At 35.5% G+C, this 22,557-nt stretch overlaps 1 protein-coding gene across 3 annotated transcripts in view; it reads left to right on the forward strand.

Moving 5' to 3' along the window:
- The window catches only part of LOC149775321 (DNA repair protein RAD51 homolog 3-like), a 38,315-nt gene that overhangs the window by 3,666 nt on the left and 12,092 nt on the right, over positions 1–22,557 (forward strand). For all 3 annotated transcript variants that reach the window (XM_089944166.1, XM_089944165.1, XM_089944167.1), the window contains exons 3-5: positions 1,618–1,861; positions 9,065–9,231; positions 13,334–13,467. In XM_089944166.1, the coding sequence (XP_089800292.1) occupies positions 1,618–1,861; positions 9,065–9,231; positions 13,334–13,467 (545 nt within the window). The remainder of the gene's footprint in view (positions 1–1,617; positions 1,862–9,064; positions 9,232–13,333; positions 13,468–22,557) is intronic.

Genomic DNA, 22,557 nt, shown 5'->3' on the forward strand with positions numbered 1-22,557 from the left:
TGTCTGTAACATATTAAAAACTTAAATGTTTCTCCAGATTACGAATATAACTTTCTCTCACATCAATGATGTTCTCAATTATATATCAATGTAGTCATGTAGGCACCTTTAAATTTAATTGCTGTTCTAAAATTTAATCTTAAAGAAGTTATACCAAAGTTTATTCTTTCCTGATTATTGAGTAATCTGCACATTTGTTGTTATTACAAAACTTTCAAATGAAAATTATTGATTGTTAACTTTTGGCAGTGGCAGCCTGGCACTAAATTGAGTCAAGAACTGAGGATATCATGTATAATTATTACTAATAAAAGGGGTAATTCAATTTTTTTTCACAATGCATGATTTTCAGAATGGATCCTACCTCATTATTGGGGCCCCAAGTGGCAGAGTGGTCTAAAGTGCTCACTGTTACGGATCACTGCCATCTCACTTCTCTCTGCGTGTGTTCGAGTCTTGGTTCAGCCAATGTAGGTATGTGAGAAAGCTTGCCAGTAGCTTCTGGTGGGTTGGTGGTGCTTTTCCGGGTTCTTCCTCTACCATTTATACTGGCCACCATGTATAGCCTATCTTGTGCTGAAAAATGGCACTAAACTCTACAACAACAACAACAACTACCTCATTACTGTCTTTTGAGTAAAAAAAATTGTCAGCATATATTAAAAGAAAAATTTTAACGTATTTTTCAGGGTGTTTATATAATAATCTTCCAAGGTGTATAGATCGACAAGCAGATGTCTACTAGACCTGTGTGACTTATACTTTAAACTTAAGCATTCATTCTATAAATACCTCAACAAGTGTTTTAAATAGGTTAAGGGAAAAGGATTGACATCTTTCACTCGATGTATGACTGCTGGTTACCGCTCTGCAGGAAAGAAAGGACAAAGATTATAACAATAAGTGCCAACTGAATCAATCAGTAAATACAGTTGAAATCTGTAGTATAATTCTTTTCAAGCCCTGATGTTTGCCTATGTGTATGAAATAAAAACAATTGTCACCACTATCACCTTGTTTTTTGCTACTAGTCATGGATAGCTTTTTTTCAGGCATTCCACCCCTAATGTACCTATTTGAACAATTACTTTTCAGATATCATGACTTTCTCACTGTTTTCATAACTTCTTGCTCTGAGGACAATACACATTAGGATAACCCAACAGTTCTGTAACTGGATCATGACATTTTTGATAACGGAAAGTTATTAAAACAGCTGACAGCAGACACAGAGGGAAAATCAGCAAAGCACATTTTACAGTGAACATAGATAATTTACAATTGTATCAAGTCCCAATACCTTTGATTCATATGGTTGTCACAAAACTGTGTATATTTTATATTTATATACTATATCCAAGAGAAAATGTACATAGGTTTAGTTTCTGTATACAGGGTTACCCAGGAGTGGTTTATTTGCATCATACATTACATAAAATTAATATTGCTTAACCATGCCAACATGCTTTAACATCTTGTTCACTCCTGAGTCCTATGCATGACCTTGAATTGTATTCTTTTTTATTTATACTTGTGCAAAATCATATACATTAACCACACTATTTTAGCTCCTATTTGTTTTTTTTTAAAAAAAGCAGATCTTTTTCTGTTTTACAGATACTGGCCTGAGTCTTGAGGACTCAGAAGGAGTATTAAACACAGTTAATATTGCAGAAAAAATGCATTGGAAATCAGGAGGTAGATGTGGGTTATCTGCTCTTGACCTGCTGCAGGAGGAACAGAGTTTGCCTGGAATCATTACATTTTCAGAGAGAGTGGATCAAATGCTGGGGGTTGGAGTGCCACTGTGCAAAGTGACTGAACTGTGCGGGGAACCAGGTGTGGGAAAGACTCAGTTTTGGTGAGGAATACCATTTTACTTTAAGAGAGCATATTGATTCAGTCTTGTTGTTTGGGGGAAGATGGGTTACATGCATCCCCTAATTGTTAAAATTGAGGGTACATATATGTATTAGTGGGCATGGTGGTTTGTAACCAAATCTGTGCTAAACAGTAGTGTAATATGTGCCAGCTGTCTTGTAATATATATGTAATTCATCACACAGAATATATTCATAACATCATCTGAAGGTCAGATGTTTTTGTTTTAATTGTAAATTTTTAACCCTGACTGTAATCAAGATTAAACAAAAAAAATTGGATGATTAATCAGACACCTTAAAATATTCACATTATGTAATATACCCCCAAAAAAATAACCTGTGTGTTCTATTTATTTTCTCTTATTTTTGGGTAGTAATTTCCAATTTTATTTCAGTCATGATTTTAGTGTCAAATTTATTTCAGTCATTTATTTAGTATTATGTGTATTCGTGCTTGTCAGTAGCAGATGATCTTGAATGCACAATCTGCATAAACAAATGACAAGACATTAGATATATATGCCTATCATGGCCTCCCTAGGTAACAAGCATAACAATTGAATAACAATATGCTCAGCAACCAGTGGATGTTGATGTTACATTGACAGCAGAGTATCTTGGTCTGCAAGCTACATGATAGGTAGTCTAATGTTACAGACAAGTAGCTGGTTGTTCATGATCACAAATTTGCATCACATATGGGGTCAACTTTGTAAACTTGTGCAAGTAAAATGTCATTCTTCAGGGTTCTCACTAAGGTTTTAAAACTAGGAGCCCCAAACTCCTAATATAGATACGGTTTAAGTGCCAGCTCATAATATAGGACTGATAAATATTCCAGTTAGTATTGTAATGTTCCTGACATATCATGCTCTTAAACAAAGGAAAATAATACATAAATTCAAATTATTTAGATTATTAAAGACTGCAGAACTAACTGTTGCACCTAGGAACATGTAGTACTAAACAGGTTTGTATGATTAGTAAATTTTTAATATTTCAGGGTATGGATAAGTTAGGGCCTTTAATTTGATTTAAAGTTCGAATTGGAGGTACCAGGATGTCTTTGCCATTCTAACATCACAAAATATAAAATATCGTCAACTGGCAATTCTTCATCAACTAAACACAGACGAAAGTGAAGTGTTTCAAATCATCAAATTCTTTTTCAAGAGAGTGTTAATGATCAAATTTGCTTAGTAAAATTAAGTTCCCTTTGTAGGCATGCCTTTTAGTTAAACAGGGTTTTCTTCTGAACTAGACACATCAGTATTAAAGACCTTTATTTGTTGGATGTTCTTAGCTACTCGTATATCAATATATTTAGATGTATGTTAAAAGAAGAAAAGATAAAGTAGATCCAAGTCATATTAAGGAGAGAGAGAAAGTAGTAATGGACTGAAGGATACATAGTTACATATAAAAGTGAACTTCATTATTTTGACATTACCATGACTGGAAAAAATGTCAAATTAAGCTGTAAGAATAACAAAGACAAGATTGAAACAACTAGCAAATGAGAATGATTAATGTATGGTGCAAAATGAGTGAATGCATGCAGTCTTATTGTTAAAAAAATAGAATATCAGAAGTTGTCTATTTAATTTTCAGGTAAAAGTCAAATGAAAATACAGTTTACCTAATTCTCATATTCCTTGGAGAGAGAGAGAGAGAGAGCTATACAGAACAAAGATGAGAGAGAGAGATATAGCAACAACAAATAATATAAAACTGCTGGATGCGTGGTCTAGTGTCTCCTCCCAGGAAATTGCTATGTTCTCATGTTATTAATTTGAGAAATAAATGTAACTCAATATTTATGGACAAATATAAACCATCAAAGTTAATCTTTAAATTGCTAGGTTACAATTGGGTCTGTTAAATATGACCGCCCAAGTCAGATGGCTACATGTAGTGATACCTTTGTGAAATGGAATCTGATTTTATCACATGTCAATTGTTAAATTATCAGACTTCTGCTCCTAATTAATTGTTCACCTACCATTGCGGTTAGCTACTATGTGCCATGTTAGATGGCTTCATGTATTATGAATGACACCTGGAATATTCAAGACTCTTGAAATGATCAGGTTTTTCATCCAGGTATGTAATCAACATAAAGATGATTTATTTTGTATATGGCTATTGCTGTCATGCAAAATATTTACACACCTTTGTTAAGAAAATTATTCAGAAGCACATATGGTGTCCTTTTTGTGGTGATTCTTGCAAAGTTTTGATGTCCAAGTCAGTGCTAAACATAAACAGAGGCAAATTATTTTAATGAAACAGAGGTAGTCAACCATACTTAATGGAAATATATGCATCATTTAAACACTGATGGACAACAAATGAATGTTTTACTGGTATTAGTGTTGACTGTCTGATATGCCATGATGCTATCCTACTTGGGTTCTGCTTGTTACTTCACAGACTCACTCATATGTATGAAGTTGTTTACAAAAAATTGCTTGGCTGTTTACATGGAGGTCGCATTTTAGTGGCATGTAGTTTATTTCCTAATCCTGTGAATTAATGTGTCAAGTCTTTCTAGTGCATCTGAATATTTAATAAATTAGAATTCCGCTTTTAGGTCTGCCTATAATTCAGTGTGGTAGAAGCTGCATGTGTACTGTACATGGGTTGAAATCTGTGCTTATTAACATATGAGAATTTACTGTTCTCTCTGTAACTGCAGAATGTACACTGATGCATGGGAGACAACTCAAACAGGGTTAATTGTATGAACTTGAAAACAGTAATAAAGTGGATAGTTCTAAATTTCATTTAGTGTGGAAACAAACAAACAAAAGCACCATGAATAGAACATGTGACAGATTTTAAATATTCGTTGTTGTATAACAGTGCCTTCCATTTGATTTAAAGTTGGAGTTTGAGTTGCCAAAGTAGGTGAGGGGGTTTGAGGGCATCCCCAATGGTGATACTTTTTTTTAAGTAGCTGGGCATAAAGTAAAAGTAGCCAGGTAAATCAACATGGTTCCTGGCTGATAAGGAAACCTCTGCATAACTTTTGGATTATTTATATAATTTCAGGGTTATTTATATTTTTAATGTGTTTGTGTGGATATGATACAAACATGTGTGCCAAATATTTTCATATATGTCAGTTCAGTTTTGCCCGTCACTCCTACCAGGGTATAGGCCGACCACAAAAGATCGCCAGAGGCTTCTGTCCTGTGCCATCCCCTCAAGCTGACTCCAGGTGTGACCCATCTTTTAACGATGTCCGCCTCAAGGTTGCATCGCCAAGTGTTTCTTGGTCATCCCTTCACTTGCCTTGAGGGTTCCATTTCAATGCCTGTCTGGTAATGTTGGTTGGCGGCTTACGTAGGGTGTGTCCTATCCAACCCCACCTTCTCTTCTTGATCTCGTCCTCTACCAGAAGCTGGGAGGTTCTCTGCCACAGGTTGGCGTTGCTGATGGTGTCTGGCCAGCAGATCTGGAGAATTCTTCTTAGGCAGCTGTTGATGAAGGCCTGAATTCTCTTTACGGTCGACTTGGTGGTTCTCCAGGTCTTGCCAGATGACATGTCTGCCAAAAACTTTCTTCACAGATCTTGCCAGATGTTTGTCTGCCAAAAACATGCCAATTTGGGAAGTATTACTGTGATTAGCTCCACGTCTCTTTCACAGAGTCAATTTGACTTACATCGGAAAGACTTGAGGATGTTCCGAATGATTTGGGAGTTAGACAAGGGCACCTTCTGCTCTGTCACAACCCATCACAGCTTATTAATTCAGTGCTGGCTAAGGTGACATTATGGTCCCTGATACTCTATACAATTATGAAACTCTTTTGCCTTGAGGAAGACAATTTAAAGATTAAAACATGAATTAGATAAGACGATGTTGCTGGATTGACATCTATTTTAATTCTTGCTGCATTTTTTGAAGTTTGATTATATGATGAACATTATTTTGACTGCATAAACCTGTGCAGTGAATCCGTAGGTAATACATAAGTTGAACAGAACGATTTCCTTGCATGAGGTGATTGCTTTCATCTTTGTCACAATGCTAGTTTGGAAGCTATCTTGTAAAGACATGATTTATATGGTTGTTCCAAAATAATATATCATCAAGTACACACTCCCATAAGTTACGATATTCAACAGTAGTTATGTATTTCTCATTTAAAGACAAATATGCATTTTGCATGAATTATGTTCGATGTTCATAGTAGTATTGCAGTAGTCTTTTTGCTATTTATATACATTCCATTACCTTTAAATGTTGTTTATTCTAATGATTGCTCCTAACAAACTGCACAGACACAGATCTGCCACACATTATGCGATGGCAGATCTGGGTCTGTGCAGTTTTGCAGTTGGACTTCTCTTATAAGCAAGTATATATGGTATTGTAAAGTATAGTATTAAATGCTGCCCTATAATTGAGACTTGCACCCCAATTGAAGAGCAATATGTGGTCCACCTGCCAATCTTCCAGATAGTGGTGGGTTGGGTTTTGATATTCAAAGGTTTTTGTTGTCTCAGAAGGGTATCAGTATGTAAGATCCAAATAAATAAGCAACCTTAAGAGTGGAAAGTAAATTATCTAGCAATATAAGCCTTTAGTAAATTACTGGAAATTAAAATCTGATTAAAGAAAATAGTGTGTTTTCTTTGAAGAATTTAAAACAGTTCTGAAAGAAAGTTTGTAAATGTATCATTTTCGTATTTGATCACCACTCATACGATCACAATTACAATTATATAGACATTAAATGTACAGTGGAGCCTTGTTAATCCGGACTCTGTTTATCCGGAAACCTCACTATCCGGACATAATTCAACGGGAACAGAATTCCTAAACGTTAATTTGCTCCGTTAATCAAAATTGGGGACCAAAGTGTTAAATTACATTAAAACTTGTCTCAATAATCCGGAAATAATCTGTCCAAAAATAAGAAAATTTGAAAAATCACATGTGAAAATACAATCAGAAGAATAATACATAAAACACAGTAGTGAAGCCCTTGAGAATCTATGGCCACTATCAATAACTAAGTAGCGTGACCATATTGTAACCAGTGATTGTATAAACAATGTCTGTTTTAGCTAGTCGCTGACGGGGGTGTTAATAATTAAATAAACACACTGGGATCAAATCGTCCATGCTTTTTGACATAACATATGGTAAATAAATTAAAAGTGTCATTAAGCCTCTTTGTTGTTTACCAATTGTATGTAACAATCACAGTTTATTGTTTGCTATGCAAATACAGTTGACATTTTTAAGCTGTGGACAGTATAGGGCTTCAAAGAATCCAGGCAAACAAAGGTTACAGACTTCTTCAGGAAATTGACATAATAAATGTATGTACAGTACATACATGTACATGAATGTAGTGTGATGTGTTCGATGTGTTAATTGTCTAAACTTCTATTTACTGTATATGTACGTACAAGCACATGTTATAATAATGTGAAATAAACACAAATTAATAGATGTATTCATTAATTTATTTCAACCATTATTGAATATACAGTACATTACATTTAAAGCTAGCATATACATGTACACATATATGGTGTGATGATATCATAAAATAAAAAATGTGCATGATTCAATTATCCGGAAAACTCGTTAATCCGGACATATTCGCTGGGAACGAATGTGTCCGGATTAACGAGGCTCCACTGTAATATAAATATGTTCATCATGCACAGATGCCCCACCACAATATATGAAATGACCTAAACCCAAAATGTGAACCAAAATGGCTTACAGACTAACAAGGTTAGCACTGTTTGTATCTATAGATGTCATGGTGAGGTGCTCATATATGCAAAATTTCTGTCTTTAAAATCCACTCAAATAAAAGTAGAATTTGGTTTACACCCACTTTGCATCATTTATGTTTTAACTATGAATTTATTTTAATTATCATTATTAATTAGACAGTGGCATTAAACATTAACTTTGGGATGTAGTGCTGGCTCTTCAGTTGTTCATTAAAGGTGATACTAGCTTCATTAGTGTTCATCTTCATACCTGTCAGAGAGATGGTACTGTTGTTCAAACTTCCCTGAAAATCTTGTGAAATTTTTCTCAGTATTGGGACTGATCATTCTGCATCTATATTGTTGAGGGAATGTCAAACATACAATGGCCACACCAGTTATCAAGTCATATCTTGGCATTTATGAAGGTAGATGACATTTTGAAATTTTGGCATCAAATAAGAACAACACCTCCATATTGTTCCCATCATTAACATTCCAGCTACTGAAATAAGTATGCTTTGCTTTTTCATGGTTACTTGTATGTATGTAAACCATCTTCAAAGAAGCTTTGCTGCTGGTCACAAAAAAAGTCAATATCTGTAATAAAGTTGGATATGATATCTGATTAAAGGCAATGAAATGTAACATCTGTTGTTTCTTCAATATGATTTATTTAATTTTCAATGAATTGGGTTGTTCTGTTTTATGTTCTGTATGCAAGTTAGCCTAATGGACTTGTCTGATCTAATTTCCAGTGAATTGGATTGTTGTACTTCTTATTCTGTATGCAGATTAAACTAATGGACACGTCTGATTTGTTTAATTTCCAATGAATTGGGTTGTTCTTTATGAACTGTATGTAAATTAGTCTAATGGACTCTCCACAGCAGTTCTCAAAAGGACTATGTAGATTAGCCTAATGGACTCTCCACAGCAGTTCTCAAAAGGACTCTCCACAACTGTTCTCAAAAGGACTTTCAGCACAAATCATCCTGGCTATTGTTGATCAGCTAAGTGATCTGTAGAATGGTGGTTGTTTTTAATGCACCAGCTCTACCTTTCTGTTGTATAAATTGCCAAGGACTCGTAGTACTCAATGAGTGTTAAGCATGAAGCCATGTGAGTCATGAATATTAACTGTTTATATGGACGGGCTAAAGGTTAATGCTGTGTATCATTGTCCATAAGGTCTGTCTCTAATTAAATTTATTGGAATCATCCTTGTATCAACAGATATAATGCTGGGACATTTGACAGTCAGAAATCTCTCTTTAATTAATTTATTGGAAATCGTGTTTATATAAACTTGATCATGTTAATGGATAGTCCAACATTATGTTTTTCATGTGACATAGTGGATATGAGGTTGTCAGATTCCTATATTTACATGCATTATAACATATACCTTAAGATTATTTTATGCCTATCTCAGCTTGCAGTTGGCAGTGGACGTCCAGATCCCTGAGGTGTTTGGTGGTCTTCATGGGGAAGCTGTCTATATTGATACTGAGGGCAGTTTCATCACAGAGAGGCTGGTGGACATTATTGCGGCATCAGTTAGACACTGTGAACATATATCTCAGAAGGAACCCAATGAAGGTTTGATATTTAGAATCTGGTCATTTAGGTACCAAATATTGATTTTACCATAAAAACCCATCTTTAATGTAGATTCATGGGATCGAACACATTTATCCATTTTAGAGAGGTGTCCTTTTTACAGAGGGTTAGTACTTTTATGCAACTTTATGACTGGGTCTGTGCAGTTTACAACTGACTTGTCTGGCTCTGTGGTGCCCCTTTTTGAGTCCACTCGACCAAGGTACAATTATTTCAATGCCAGTGACAGGAATTACTCTGGAGAAACCCAACGAGAGAGGATGAAAAGAACAGATGCCTTTACATATAGTTGGGTGGGGGGGCTACTTGCTGCTAGACTTTGATATGGTCAGTGGAAAATGACGACCAAGGGAACACTTTAACATTGTAGAAATGAAACTTATCATAAACACTTTTCAGCTCTTGAAGGACTGACTCTGTAAATAAGTCAGTCCTGATTATGTCAGACAACTTGGTAATGTTGACTTGTCTCCTCAAACAGTCTGGCACCAAATTGCACAACCTATGTGTGCTGGTTTAGAAAATTTTTCATTCATGTTACTTCAGATTTACATGCATATCAAACACATTGCCAGCATACTCAATGTTCTATTCAGACAAGGTCAGGTTATTCACATGGAATGGTCAGTTCAGTTTTTGGTTTTTCATCTGATTTGTACTTTTTGGGGTTGTCAGAAGATCAACCTCTTTGAGACAAGGTAGAACCACAAGTTGCCTTGCTTTGTCTCACTGGTCCTGGAGCCAGACGTTTGGACCGTGGATCTCTGTCAATCAGTTGGGGGGTAGTTATAGGTCTTTGCTTACACACCCCCAATCTTTGTACTGAAATTAATGCAGAAAATGTGAGGTCTTAATTGTAAGATAATTCTAATACCCCTCTCAGACAGGACAAGACCATGGTGAATGATTTACTGGAACTAGTGAATAAACTACCCAGAAAGAATAAGCCCAAACCAAATTTTAAAAAAACCATGGTTGCAAGTGTCTTATGCCTGCCCAGTCAATCTCCTTCATCCTTGACTCTTGTCGGGACAGCCTTGCGATACCAAAAATTCAGACCTTCAGTTGTGGAGAGAATCTTGAGAGCAAAAAGGCCTCCATTCTGAAGGCTTATGAGCAAATATGGGGCGTTTTCAGGGATTTGTATGGCGTTGATACCATTGTCCCTTTGAGTGCCTTGATCCCTCAACTGGCCAACGTTTTACTCTGGCTCCACAAGGAGAAAAGGCTGGTACCAGTTACCATCAAAGACTACCGCTCCATGATGTCTGAGACACTCAGGCACCTAGGCAAGGATCATGATAAAGGTCTATCAGACCTACTTGCCGATATATGATTAATCATAAACAGGTTTTTAGTTGCTTCTGTGAAACATAGCTTGAAAAGAAGGAGCACAGAGATTGGCTTTGAAAAAGTGACAATCGTGCTAACACAGCATATTGCTTTCTGTGTAAAAAGCACATTGATATTTCAGCGAGTCTGCATTGACCAACATAATACATACCTCGTTTGTAAAGGATTTGTCACTATAAAACTATCAATATTTATACAAATGTGCAGTATGTGTGTGTGTGTGTGTGTGATTTGGATTTTTAATATAGCTTTAACAATTTTTCAGTCATACCACTATGATGTCTGCAGTGTGGCAGTTTACAGTGATGTCTAGCACTTGAGCATCATGCCGCAGGCATGTAGCATGATGTCCCACCCAGTCACATTATCCTGACACCAGGCCGACCTGTCCTAACACTAACCTCTTAATGCTGAGTGCCATGCGAGGCATCTGTTAGTACCATTTTTGTAAGTCTTTGGTATGACTCAGCCAGGGATTGGACTTATGACCTCCTCCATCCGAGGCGGATGCTCTAACCACTAGGCCACCAGCAAATGTGGAGTAGACCAACCTTTACCTTATTTGAATAGTATTCCCTCACTATAGAGTCATTCATCGGGGCCATAAAAGTGCACTGTCTTAATAGGTGAAGTCATCTTGAATATATTTTTATACTTGATATTACTATTAACAATACCCAACTTTTAAAACGGACCACCTTAAATTGAGGTATATTGTAGTGTGGCAGTATATGTTTAAAACATTCGTCTGCAAACATTAAAGACCCATGTCTGTTATGACATAATGCACCATCAGATGAAGGTCTATGTTGCTTGCTTGAAATCATTAGCAGTACAGATACCATACACTGTAATCTACAGACACCATACACTGTAATCTACAGACACCATTCACTGTAATCTACAGACACCACACACTGTAATCTATCATCTCATAATGTGACAGCTTGGTTCCTTTTTTGACAGTTAGGTATTCACACACACACACACACACACACATACAAACACAGAGAGATTCTATTTTTAATACTTTGTACACTACTTTAATAAATTCTCAAGTTCCAATTGGCTGACAGCATCAAGGATATTTTTTATTCCTTGGTTAATATTGGATATATATCATCATGTGATACAAGAAAACATCATATTGTAACAACTGGTAAAGCCATGTGTTAAGAAATATAACATTTTTGTTGAACAAGATGCAATATATCTAGTATTTAAAAAGGAAAAGAATAAAATTTAATATTGTATACAAAACTTTCTCCTAAATCGAAGCTGAGAAGATTAAACTTGTTCTTTAACCCCATTTAGTATAGTTTAAATGAGTTTTCCATTGGCTGATTGTAAAAAGATCAGTAATTTAATGAGGCCAGTAGGTTTATGAGGATCTAATCTATCGCAGTAAAGTATCCGTTTTTTGACATTTTCTTAACTATTTTACTATACCCGACAACAAAGCATGTCCAGTCAAGCAATGCAGCACACCAGGTTTTTAACATTCTTAATGAGGTAGTACAGGGGACATGACTTTGTATAGAAGTAAACAACTCTTCAGCAAAAATATAAATTCCTTTGCCTGAAAGGCAATGCAGTTTTCACTTTTTACTATAGCTTGCAAAGTGATCTTTTTATTTCTTGCTGCAAGCATATAACTTCTATAGGTCAAACATCACATGGCATGATAGAAAATCTTGTATTTTCAAATATTGCACATTAAAGTACATAATAAAGGAATCTAATTTTGGATTGTATGCATTTCCACTTAACTCTGGGATGCTATAACCTGAATGCAGGAATTATACCTGCTCCAGTAGGTGCTATTGCATTATATGATGTCACATTTGTCATGTGATATACTAAATCTACTATTGCTTTCTCCCATTGGAACTGTTCTACATCAACTTGGGCACCATATCCTACCAAACAACAATTGAGAACAGTTCTCTTAGGAGAAGGTAGCAATATAATTGTTGAAAGAAAGGTGCCAATAGATTTGTAGACTGTCCAATGTATAGTGTATTTATGGGGCAGCCTATTTGTATTTGGGCATCTGATAATATTGATGGTATTTTCACTGTTGCATAGAAGTTTTATGAGCAACATATTCTTGGAACTCTACAATTGGTATTTGCGAAAATGACGGTAAAAACATAACATCTTTCATTTATCAATTACATGATTGTTATGTCCTTTCAAACACACCTTTACCGCTCCAGTGGTCTAGTGGTTAGAGCATCTGCCTCAGATGCAGGAGGTCATGGGTTCGAACCCCAGTTGAGTCATACCAAAGACTTTTAAAAATGGTACGAACAGTTGCCTTGCTAGATGCTCAGCATTAAGAGGTTAGTGTTAGGACTGGTCGGACTGGTGTCAGGATAATATGACTGGGTGGGACATCATGCTACATGTCTGCAGCATGATGACTGACCAAGTGCTGACACCATTGCGATATGCCTGAAAAATTGTTAAAGCTTTGTTAAAAATCCAAATCACACAAACATACAAACACACGTTAAGAAAATTAGCTCAGAAATTTTTCAAAATGATTTTTTTTTGAGGCTACCATAATAAGCGTCATAATGTTGCTATAAAATCGATATTCTAGACAGTTGATTTTCTGCTGAAAAATTTGATTTTCAGTTAATTCAATAGTGTCTTGGATCTTAAATTAATTCAATAGTGTATTGCATTGGAGACGTGTTATATTTGACATTAACTGTTGCAGAGTTGATGGAGCATCTGAAGAGTTTGACAGTGCAGCACCTGTTGACAGGTATCCACTACCATAGGTGTCATGATTATGTACAACTACTGGCCATTGTCCACCTTTTGCCTACCTTTCTTAAGAATCATCCTAAGGTATGTGGGAAGATAACCTTAACACTTAATACAATTTATCCCATAATAATTTTATATGACCAGCCTATTAATTTTTTAGAAAAGGGTGGAGGGAACTTATTATCAGATATAGCTATCATAGCTGCCAAAGTGTCCTGCTTTTCTGGTATTTGTCCCATAGTTTGGATCTGATTACGGGTGTACACTTTTCATGTTAAAATCCATAAAATAAAAAAAATTGAATTAAAAAATTCCTTGCAATTTTCTGTTTAGAATGGGCACCCAGTTCCATTCTGAGAGTAAAAGTATCACATATATATAGGGATATAGAGACCTAAAATATGATTGGTTCATTTGAAATTGAGGTTACCATGCCAGTCTTTAACCACCATATTGGAATGCGTAAACAGTTGCTGTTATCACCATATCTCATCTTCGTAATATTCAGCTTTGTGAAACCATTTAGTAAAGGAGAAAATTTAGTGTTTTGCAAATTTTATAATTGTGAATTTGCAATTAAACATCAGCTTGCTGCATCATCATCAACAACACAGGCTGAACTTCAACATTTATAAATACCAAAGAGAACCTTGATGTAATTCGATCAGAAGTTCATTTTACTAAATTTCTTTTAAAAATGAACCTTCTTCTTTCAGTTGCTGGTGTTTGTTGCTGGTGATTTATTTTACTCACTTTTTCCAGACAGTAAAATCACAAAAAATCACTTGTGTGCTAGAATGAAAACAGTTTAGTAAAAAAACAAAAATAGCAAAGAATTCAGATCATCAATGAAAGATGGTACATTGGAGCCGATAATGATTGAAACGACAAGGCGTGGAAAAGGCTCCCATAAATAGCCTGTGCCTGAGCATGAGTTTATTGCAGTCTTGCACCTTCTGAATGGGAAATGGTGCCTGTTCAGAATGTGCTAGAGCAGGGGTCGGCAACCTTTTGATAATAGTGTGCCAAAGTAGGATTTCTAATTCCTTCAGTGTGCCAACAACCTATATTCCTATAAGTCTACCTGCTCTACCATATTTTTATATATTATATAAGTACTTGTATATATGAAACTACTATTAAAACAAATAAATTTGATCTTGAATTTATTATATTAATGTTTAATTAAAGAAATTGAAAATAAAAACTTCAATTGAATGTAATTAATCTGTATCTCAATTAATGTGAGCCTTGTCCTTGCACACTCTTGGTTAATTGTTCAATATGAGGTACATATTTGGTCACTTTCAGCTTCACACAGGCTTCTGAGTGTTCAGGTGTTAGGCGACTTCTTTGTGGACTTAAAACAGCTTTCATGTGAGAGAAAATCTTTTCACAAGTATAAATTGAACCAAATACTGAAAGTAGAGCAAATGCAACTTTCTTCAAACAGATGAATGCTTCAGGGAGGGATGTCCAGCAGTTGAGAATAGCAACTGATTTTTCTAAGCAGTTTCCTTCCAGAGATTTCTGCAATTCGGCAAATTTTGATGTCCATAATTCTGATGTCTTAAATTCAACATGCTGCATTTCAAAATCGTCAATACCCATCCACCTAAAAAGATCCAGATCTGATTGGGTAGTAGTCAGATCAAGCAAGTCAGGCTTGATGAGGTATGAAAATATGGGTTCATGAATTTGAAAGTCTTGACTTCGTTTAGCAAACTCCACTTCGAGTGCTTCAATGTACTTCTGAAGCTCATCTATATTCACTGTAAATCGATCTGAATGAGTCTTCACATTTGGGAAGTACTTGAATGTTTTGGATTTGTTATCATGGCAAAATATGTCCAGTTTCAACGCAAATCCTTTCCAGTAGCCAAAAAGTTCAAGTACTGTTTGACCCTGTCCTTGTAAATGCAAGTTCAACTCATTTAAATGTGTCGTTATGTCTGTCAGAAACATCAGCTTCAACAGCCAGTCCTCATCATTCAATTCCGGAAAATGTTGTTCTTTTTCATCAAGAAACACCTTAATTGCTTCCAGACAAGAAACGAATCTATTCAAGACTTTACCTCGACTAAGCCAGCGAACATTGCTGTTCAACAGGAGATCTGCATATTCACTCTCAATTTCTTGTAGAAGAGACTTGAATTGCCTGTGAATCAATGAAGAGCGGGAAACTATAAAGTTGACTATTTTAACAACAGTTGCCATCACAGAATGCAAGTCCAATGATGAGATATTTGCACACAAACTCTTCTGGTGTATAATGCAATGGAAGTTTAATAGTCGACGTCCAACGTGATTCTCAAGAAGTGTGACAAATCCTTTCTTTTTGCCAACCATTGCAGCAGCACCATCAGTTGTTACACAGAATAATTTATTCAACTCGATGTTCTGATTTTTTAAATAGCTTACAAATGCAGTCAGAATGTCCTCTGCTTTGGTTGTATCATGAAGAGCTAACAAGCAACACAGCTCTTCATAAATACGATTATTTTCACAATATCGTATGACTACAGCTAGGCGTGACAAGTCATTCAAGTCAACGCTTTCATCAAAAGCGACACTAAATACAATAGCTTGATTTAATCCAGTCATTTGTTTAACTGTTAAATTTTCAGCAAAATCAGTTATGCGCCTCTCAATTGATCTTGCAGAAGCTGGTAGTTCTTGAATCCAAGACAGTATAGTTTCTTTATTTGGTAAATCACTGAACAGAATTTCAGCACTGCTCAAAAAAGTTTCTTTGATGTACTCTCCATCTGTAAAAGGTTTGCCTTTTAAAGCCACACACTGAGCAATTGTGTAACTACATTCAGTAGCTTTATTCTTCATTCCAACTGCTTGACTCAAAATACCAGTTTCTTTCTTGAAACCAGAAATAGCCCTTTTGATGGCTTCACTTTTCTCTTCAGAGGTTTCAGACTTGGTTTGATGTTTGGTTTCATAGTGTCTTTGTACACTAGACGTATGACACACAACACTTTCACAACAGAAAGCACAAACAGCACGATCCTTTGGTTGTATAAATCCATATTCTTTTGTCCAATTTTCTTGAAATGGGCGTTGATCAAGTTTTTGCCTTTTTTCAGCCATTTTATGGGTACTGTATTTTAATACAAGAACATAAGAAATAGCAATAAAACTATAAACATTTAACACGTTGGCCGCGTCCCTCAGTAGCGGCAGCATGCAGTGATTGGTGATCCACACTAATATATCCTGCTGCTGGCCAGTGAAAGTGGACATGTGGCGACACCTAGCTAAGACAAGAAATATTAAGAAAATGATATGGCGCCATCCAGTGCACGCAGCAGCCATTATGCTGACGTACATTGTTTGGACTTGCATTGAAAAAAATCTTTTTTTTCCACTTATTACCTTTTTGGGGGGTCTTCTGCGTGCCACTGAAAATCGCTCTGCGTGCCATAGGTTGACGACCTCTGTGCTAGAGTGCAACATATGCCTCTTGGACATTAAATAAATAAGTTATTGTCCTACTTTATTGATTTTTGTAGATGTTGTAAATAGTTACATATGTATTAAAATTTTAAAAATCAGTGTTTGTTCCTGAAAATTAGTAATTTTGTCATAAGCAGTAAGTATTTTTGTACTACTCTGGGGTTGGCAGCTATGACCTTAACGCTTAATACAATACATCCCATAATAACTCAATGTGATCAACCTAAATAAAAAAAAAATTGGGGCGGAGGGCTTATTATCAGCTATGAGCTATATGTATTAAATATCCTTTGTAAATAATTGTCAAACTTTCTACCAAACAATATTGTATATGATTAGCCTCTTTTTTAGATTAAGTTTGATAAATATGTTAATATCATTAGGATGCTGGATGATGAGCCTTGTTGGTTGTTATGGTTTGACGACATTTTTCAGCACACAATAGGCTATACATGGCAGCCAGTATAACTGGTGGAGGAAGAACCTGGGAAAAGCCCAGGAGGAACCACAGACCCACATGAAGCTACTGGAAAGTTTTCCCACATACCCAAATTGACCAAGTCCAAGATTCTGACAAATTCATTAGGATATATTTGAGATATCAACAATATGTAATCGGGGCCCGTGGTGAGCCTGTGATGTATGATCATGTCTATGGTTTATTGTAACACAGCCATTTCATTACTGTTTGAAATAGATAGCTTAAATTCAAAAGGGTGAGGCTAGATCAGTGCAAAAATGTGATAAAAATATTACAGTCTTGTAAAAATAGAAGCTTGAATTTAACATGATGAGGCTAGGTCAGTGCAAGAATGTAATAAAAATATTATTGTCTTGTAAAAATAGAAGCTTAAATTCAAAAGGATGAGGCTGGGTCAATGCAATAATGTAATAAAAAATATTACAGTCATGTAAAAATAAAAGCTTAAATTAAGAATGACGAGGCCGAGTCAGTGCAAGAATGTAATAAAAATATTACTGTCTTGTAAAGATAGATGGCTTAAATTCAAAAGGACAAGGCTGGGTTGATGCAAGAATGTAATACAAAATATTACAGTCTTGTGAAAATAAATGGCTTCAGTTAAAAAGGACAAGGCAGGGTCAATGCAAGAATGTTGTTTTGTGGTCTAGCACTGTTTCTTAGTGCAAGATAGGTTATATATGGTGGCCAGTATAACTGGTGGAGGAAGAAGCTAGGAAAACTCTAGTGAGAACCACCAATCTGCAGGAAGCTACTGGAAAGCTTTCTCACAAATCCAGATTGACTGAGCCAAAAACTCAAACCAGATGATGGCTGAGATGTCAAAGATTGGTAAAGGTGAGCACTTTAAACTACTCATCCACCCATGGCCCCAGTTCAAGAATGTAAAAAAATATATTAGTCTTGCAGGGATGGTCCTGGCTTTTAAAAAGCTGTCGCCAAAAAAATCGCCAACCTCAATATTTTGTCGCCAATTTTCAAAAAGTGTCGCCAGAACAAGTAGTGTACATTTTTCCAAGTGTTAATTTAGTCTATTAATGTAACAGGCAATGAAAATTACAAAAGATGGGTTACTTAATTCTTTAATTACAACAAGCATTAACAAAATGTTACAAAGGGTTACATGAAGATCCGTCGCAATTTTAGGGCTGCCCACTTGTTGAATGCAGTTTCAAAGTCTAATTTTTCACATCTGTACATGCTGATTCTCATGAAATTCTCGAGAGATGAGATGCAGAGTTTATTTCTGATGTCAGTTTTTATGAGGTTCATCTTACTGAATCCACGTTCACAGTCCACAGCACTGACAGGTGACACCAGTAGTCTATCAGCAGCCCCCCCCCCCATGGCTAGCTTAACAAAGCTTGTAGTGAATTGCTTCCTAAATCCCAAGAATGATCACTGAATGCTGTATAAATTTTCTCGACAAACAAAATAGGATCTACATTCCCACGAATGAAACTTACACGAATCAACACCTGGCAATATTGGACCGTATATATAAGCATAAATTCACACCCAATTTAGAGATTCTTTCACTCTTGTATTTTGAGAAATAAATAATTATTATTAATTATGCAAAACTGGTTGTTGTTTTTGTTTTGTGCTATTTCTTGTTTCGGAGTTTAAGTCTCAGCAGCCATAACACGGATTGATGGCAAAAGGAAAAGATCAATGAGTAAAATGCTGCACTGGCGACAGACATAATTGTGATTGAGATTTTTCCATTTGCTTTATATTTATACACAGTAGTCGGTACTTCAAAGGTTATCAGTTTTCTATGAAGGTTCAGCAAAACTATTGTACTGGTATATGTAAAAAAAAAAAAAAAAAAACCAACAGAAGATTTAGCCATTCAATTAATTGTATCTGTTCTATTCGCGTCTTCAGAAGTCGGTCAGTTGTAGGTATAGTTCGGTAGCATGATTGACTGTATCACAGCATACTCAGCCCAGATGGCAGCATAAGCAGATTATGATGTAACAATGCACTGTAAAGATGGGGTTGTCAATATGAACAAAGGATTGTTTGTGTAACAGACTGATTCCAATGCATTGCTTAGTCAAGTTTGTGGCTTCCTTTCGTTCTCCCTTTTAATTTATCCAGTCCAAATCTATGATTGTATGTACAAATTAAATAACCAAAAAGTCTGTCGCCAAAAAAATCGCCAGATGGGATATTTTTGTCGCCAATAAGGAAAAAAAATCGCAATTTGCGACATTGGCGAAGCCCAGGACGATCCCTGGTCTTGTAAAAATTTATAGTTTAAATTCAAAAGAAGAAGGCTGGGTTAGTGAAGGATGTAATTTAAAACTTATTATAATCTTTTAAAATTAGAAGCTTAAATTCAAAAGGTCAAGGCTTGGTCAGTGCAAGAATATAATAAGAAATACTAGTCTTGTAAATAAATAGATGGCTTCAGTTCAAAAGGACATGGATAGGTCAGTGCAAGAATGTAAAAAACTATTACAGTATTGTATAAATAGATGCCTACAATGTTGCAGTTGTAAAGGCTTTTAAGCTGACTGCTGGTTCCTAATAAGAAGAATATGTACAAATATTAATTTTTTGTGTCATTTATGATTTTCTTTCACACAAATTACGGGGGAGGGGAATACAATGATTAAGTATGTGACTTGAACTGGTGCTGTATTTATTTTGTAAAATATCCTTCATTATCAGTGTTTGTAATGGACTGGAACTGAACTTTTTCATGGTGCCATTGATGTTTATAAAAGATTGATTCTCAAACTCTTATTTCAAATACAGTGTCAAATTGTAGTGCTGAAACAAATACCTTATTTTACTATGTGAATATTCCTAGCCTGTAATCAATTTGTATGTGAATATTCCTAGCCTGTGATCAATTTGTATGTGAATATTCCTAGCCTATAATCAATTTGTATGTGAATATTCCTAGCCTCTCACCAGTGCTAGATAACACTATAAACTGCAGACATAATTTTTCTCCGTTTTAAAGTGGAATTCCGCTTTTCTCCTGACATGAATTTAATTTTTCTTGATGTAGTCCATTTTTTATATCATCTCCGATCCGGTTTTGTAAAAACGGTCTGTCCGTTCCCATTGCAACTACCCAAATTATTCGTTCCATATATTAGTTAGCACACAACTCTCATAAAGAGTATTCTGATTGGTCAGAGGTTTAAATTCATCCAGTGAATCTTCGTGTAGTGGAAACTGATGGCTATGGAAAGAAGATGCATGCTTGCAAAACATGGTGTCCCGAGTTGTTGAGAGAGATCATGACACGAAAAATTTTGATAAAGGTTTAAAAAACATATGGAAATGGGAATGGCTTGAGCGAAAGTTGATGGAAATTTAGTATGTCAGTTTATATGAAAACTGAACACTAGAGGACTGGCCGTGATTACCCTAATGCAGATCTTTCTTGAAGATTTTGTGACCTCTGCAAGAAAGATCTGCATTACGGTAATAATAGTTGGAAGAGTTTTAAACAGCACCTACAAAAGAAGCTGCATATGGAAAAAATTTAAGTTCAGAAGGCATCTGTAAAAAGTGCAGTTAATTACTATAAGAAGAAAGATTTCTTGCATAGAGAACAGATATAGCCCTCTGTCAGAATATGCGCACTGCATGTTGCAAATACAAGCACCAGCTTGAAAGAATAAAGGTTCTCATTGAGATAGATAAGAAACGATTGCACATTGAGCCAAAAATGTTAGTGGTGACAAAAAGGAAGGTTAAAGAAATCTTTACCAAAGCCACAAAAAGAGCTCGACTGGCATATCAACAGGTTGTGTCCATCGGAGAAAAAGACAAGTGAATGTATGGGATTATTTGTATATAGTTGATGTACTTGGTTGTTTATTTTACAGATTTGTTATGAAAAGAGAGAAGTGTAATATATTTGCTGCAAAAATTGACAAATTCTTGTGACTTAATTACGATGTGAACACTGACATGCACATGAAATAACTTCAGCATCAATAGTATTGGAGAACAAATTCATGTGACTATAAATGTTGTGAAATTATTGAAAGTCAAGTTGAACATTTTTGGTAAGTTTATTAGTTTTTTCAATTGATTTTTTTGGTTTATTTTATGATGATAAGTTGCACCAGGACTAGTTTTTTATGAGTGTAAAATGCGTTTTTGGCAGTGGGCCCTCAACCCCTGGATCGAGGGCACTGCCCCTCGAGACCCCTTTGGTGAAGGACCCCCAAATCCACCTTAAATTTTTTTCAGTTTTTTTTTATGGAAGACCAAAATCATATATGAAACTGCCTCACTGCAGACATAGCATTATTTTGAAAAATTGTTAAAGCTATGTTAAAAATGTAAATCACATGCACACACTGATTTAAGAACATACACATTTGTTTAACTTAAATTTATATATCTCTATAATGCTTAATAACCAGCAAATATAAGGACACTCATCTGAAAAGTTGGTTCTTTACAGAATTTTTGTTGTAATTTACAAATGACAGCTGATCACAAATTGAATTAAGCACATTTCAAGGTTGAGAAGATTCATGCAGACTGGACCTGATTCAATGAACTTTTAAAATTCAGGTATGTTTATCCATTACAGTCTTGATTGCTCAGAATTTGGATTTTTAATGTAGCTTTAATAATTTTTCAGTCATATCGCTACAATCTCTGCAGTGTGACAGTTTAAAGTAATGTCTAGCACTGGGGTATCATGCCACAGACATGTAGCATGATGTCCCACCCAGTCACATTATCCTGACACCAGGCTGACCAGTTCTAACACTAACCTCTTAATTCTGAATGCCAAGCGAGGTAGCTGTTAGTACCATTTTTGTACGTCTTTGATATGACTCTGCCGGGTAACAAACCCACGACCTCCGGCATTTGAGGTGGACGGTCTAACCACTAGGCCACTGGAGCGGTCTCAGAATTTGTGTTAATAATGTAATTAAAAAATAAATAAACAATGTGAATGCAATTTTACAATTTTGCTAGTCTTCATGCTAATTCTAAAAGAAAAATTTATAATGAACAAAAGTATAACTCAGACTGGATACAGCATTTATTTCTCAAAACCAAGTTTTAAAAAAATTGAACTTTAACTTATTTTCATAAAGAAGTATTTTGGAAAACAAAACCATCACAATAAATGTTTCTAAAACCAAAGTTTCTTTAAACTGTAAAAGTTTCAAACAATTAATGAAATTCTGATTTCATCCCAAGATGTTAGGTCTTGCAATGACCGT

This window comes from Sinohyriopsis cumingii, chromosome 19 (genome assembly GCF_028554795.1).
Source record: "Sinohyriopsis cumingii isolate HCF-2022 chromosome 19, ASM2855479v2, whole genome shotgun sequence".
NCBI lineage: Eukaryota > Metazoa > Mollusca > Bivalvia > Unionida > Unionidae > Sinohyriopsis > Sinohyriopsis cumingii.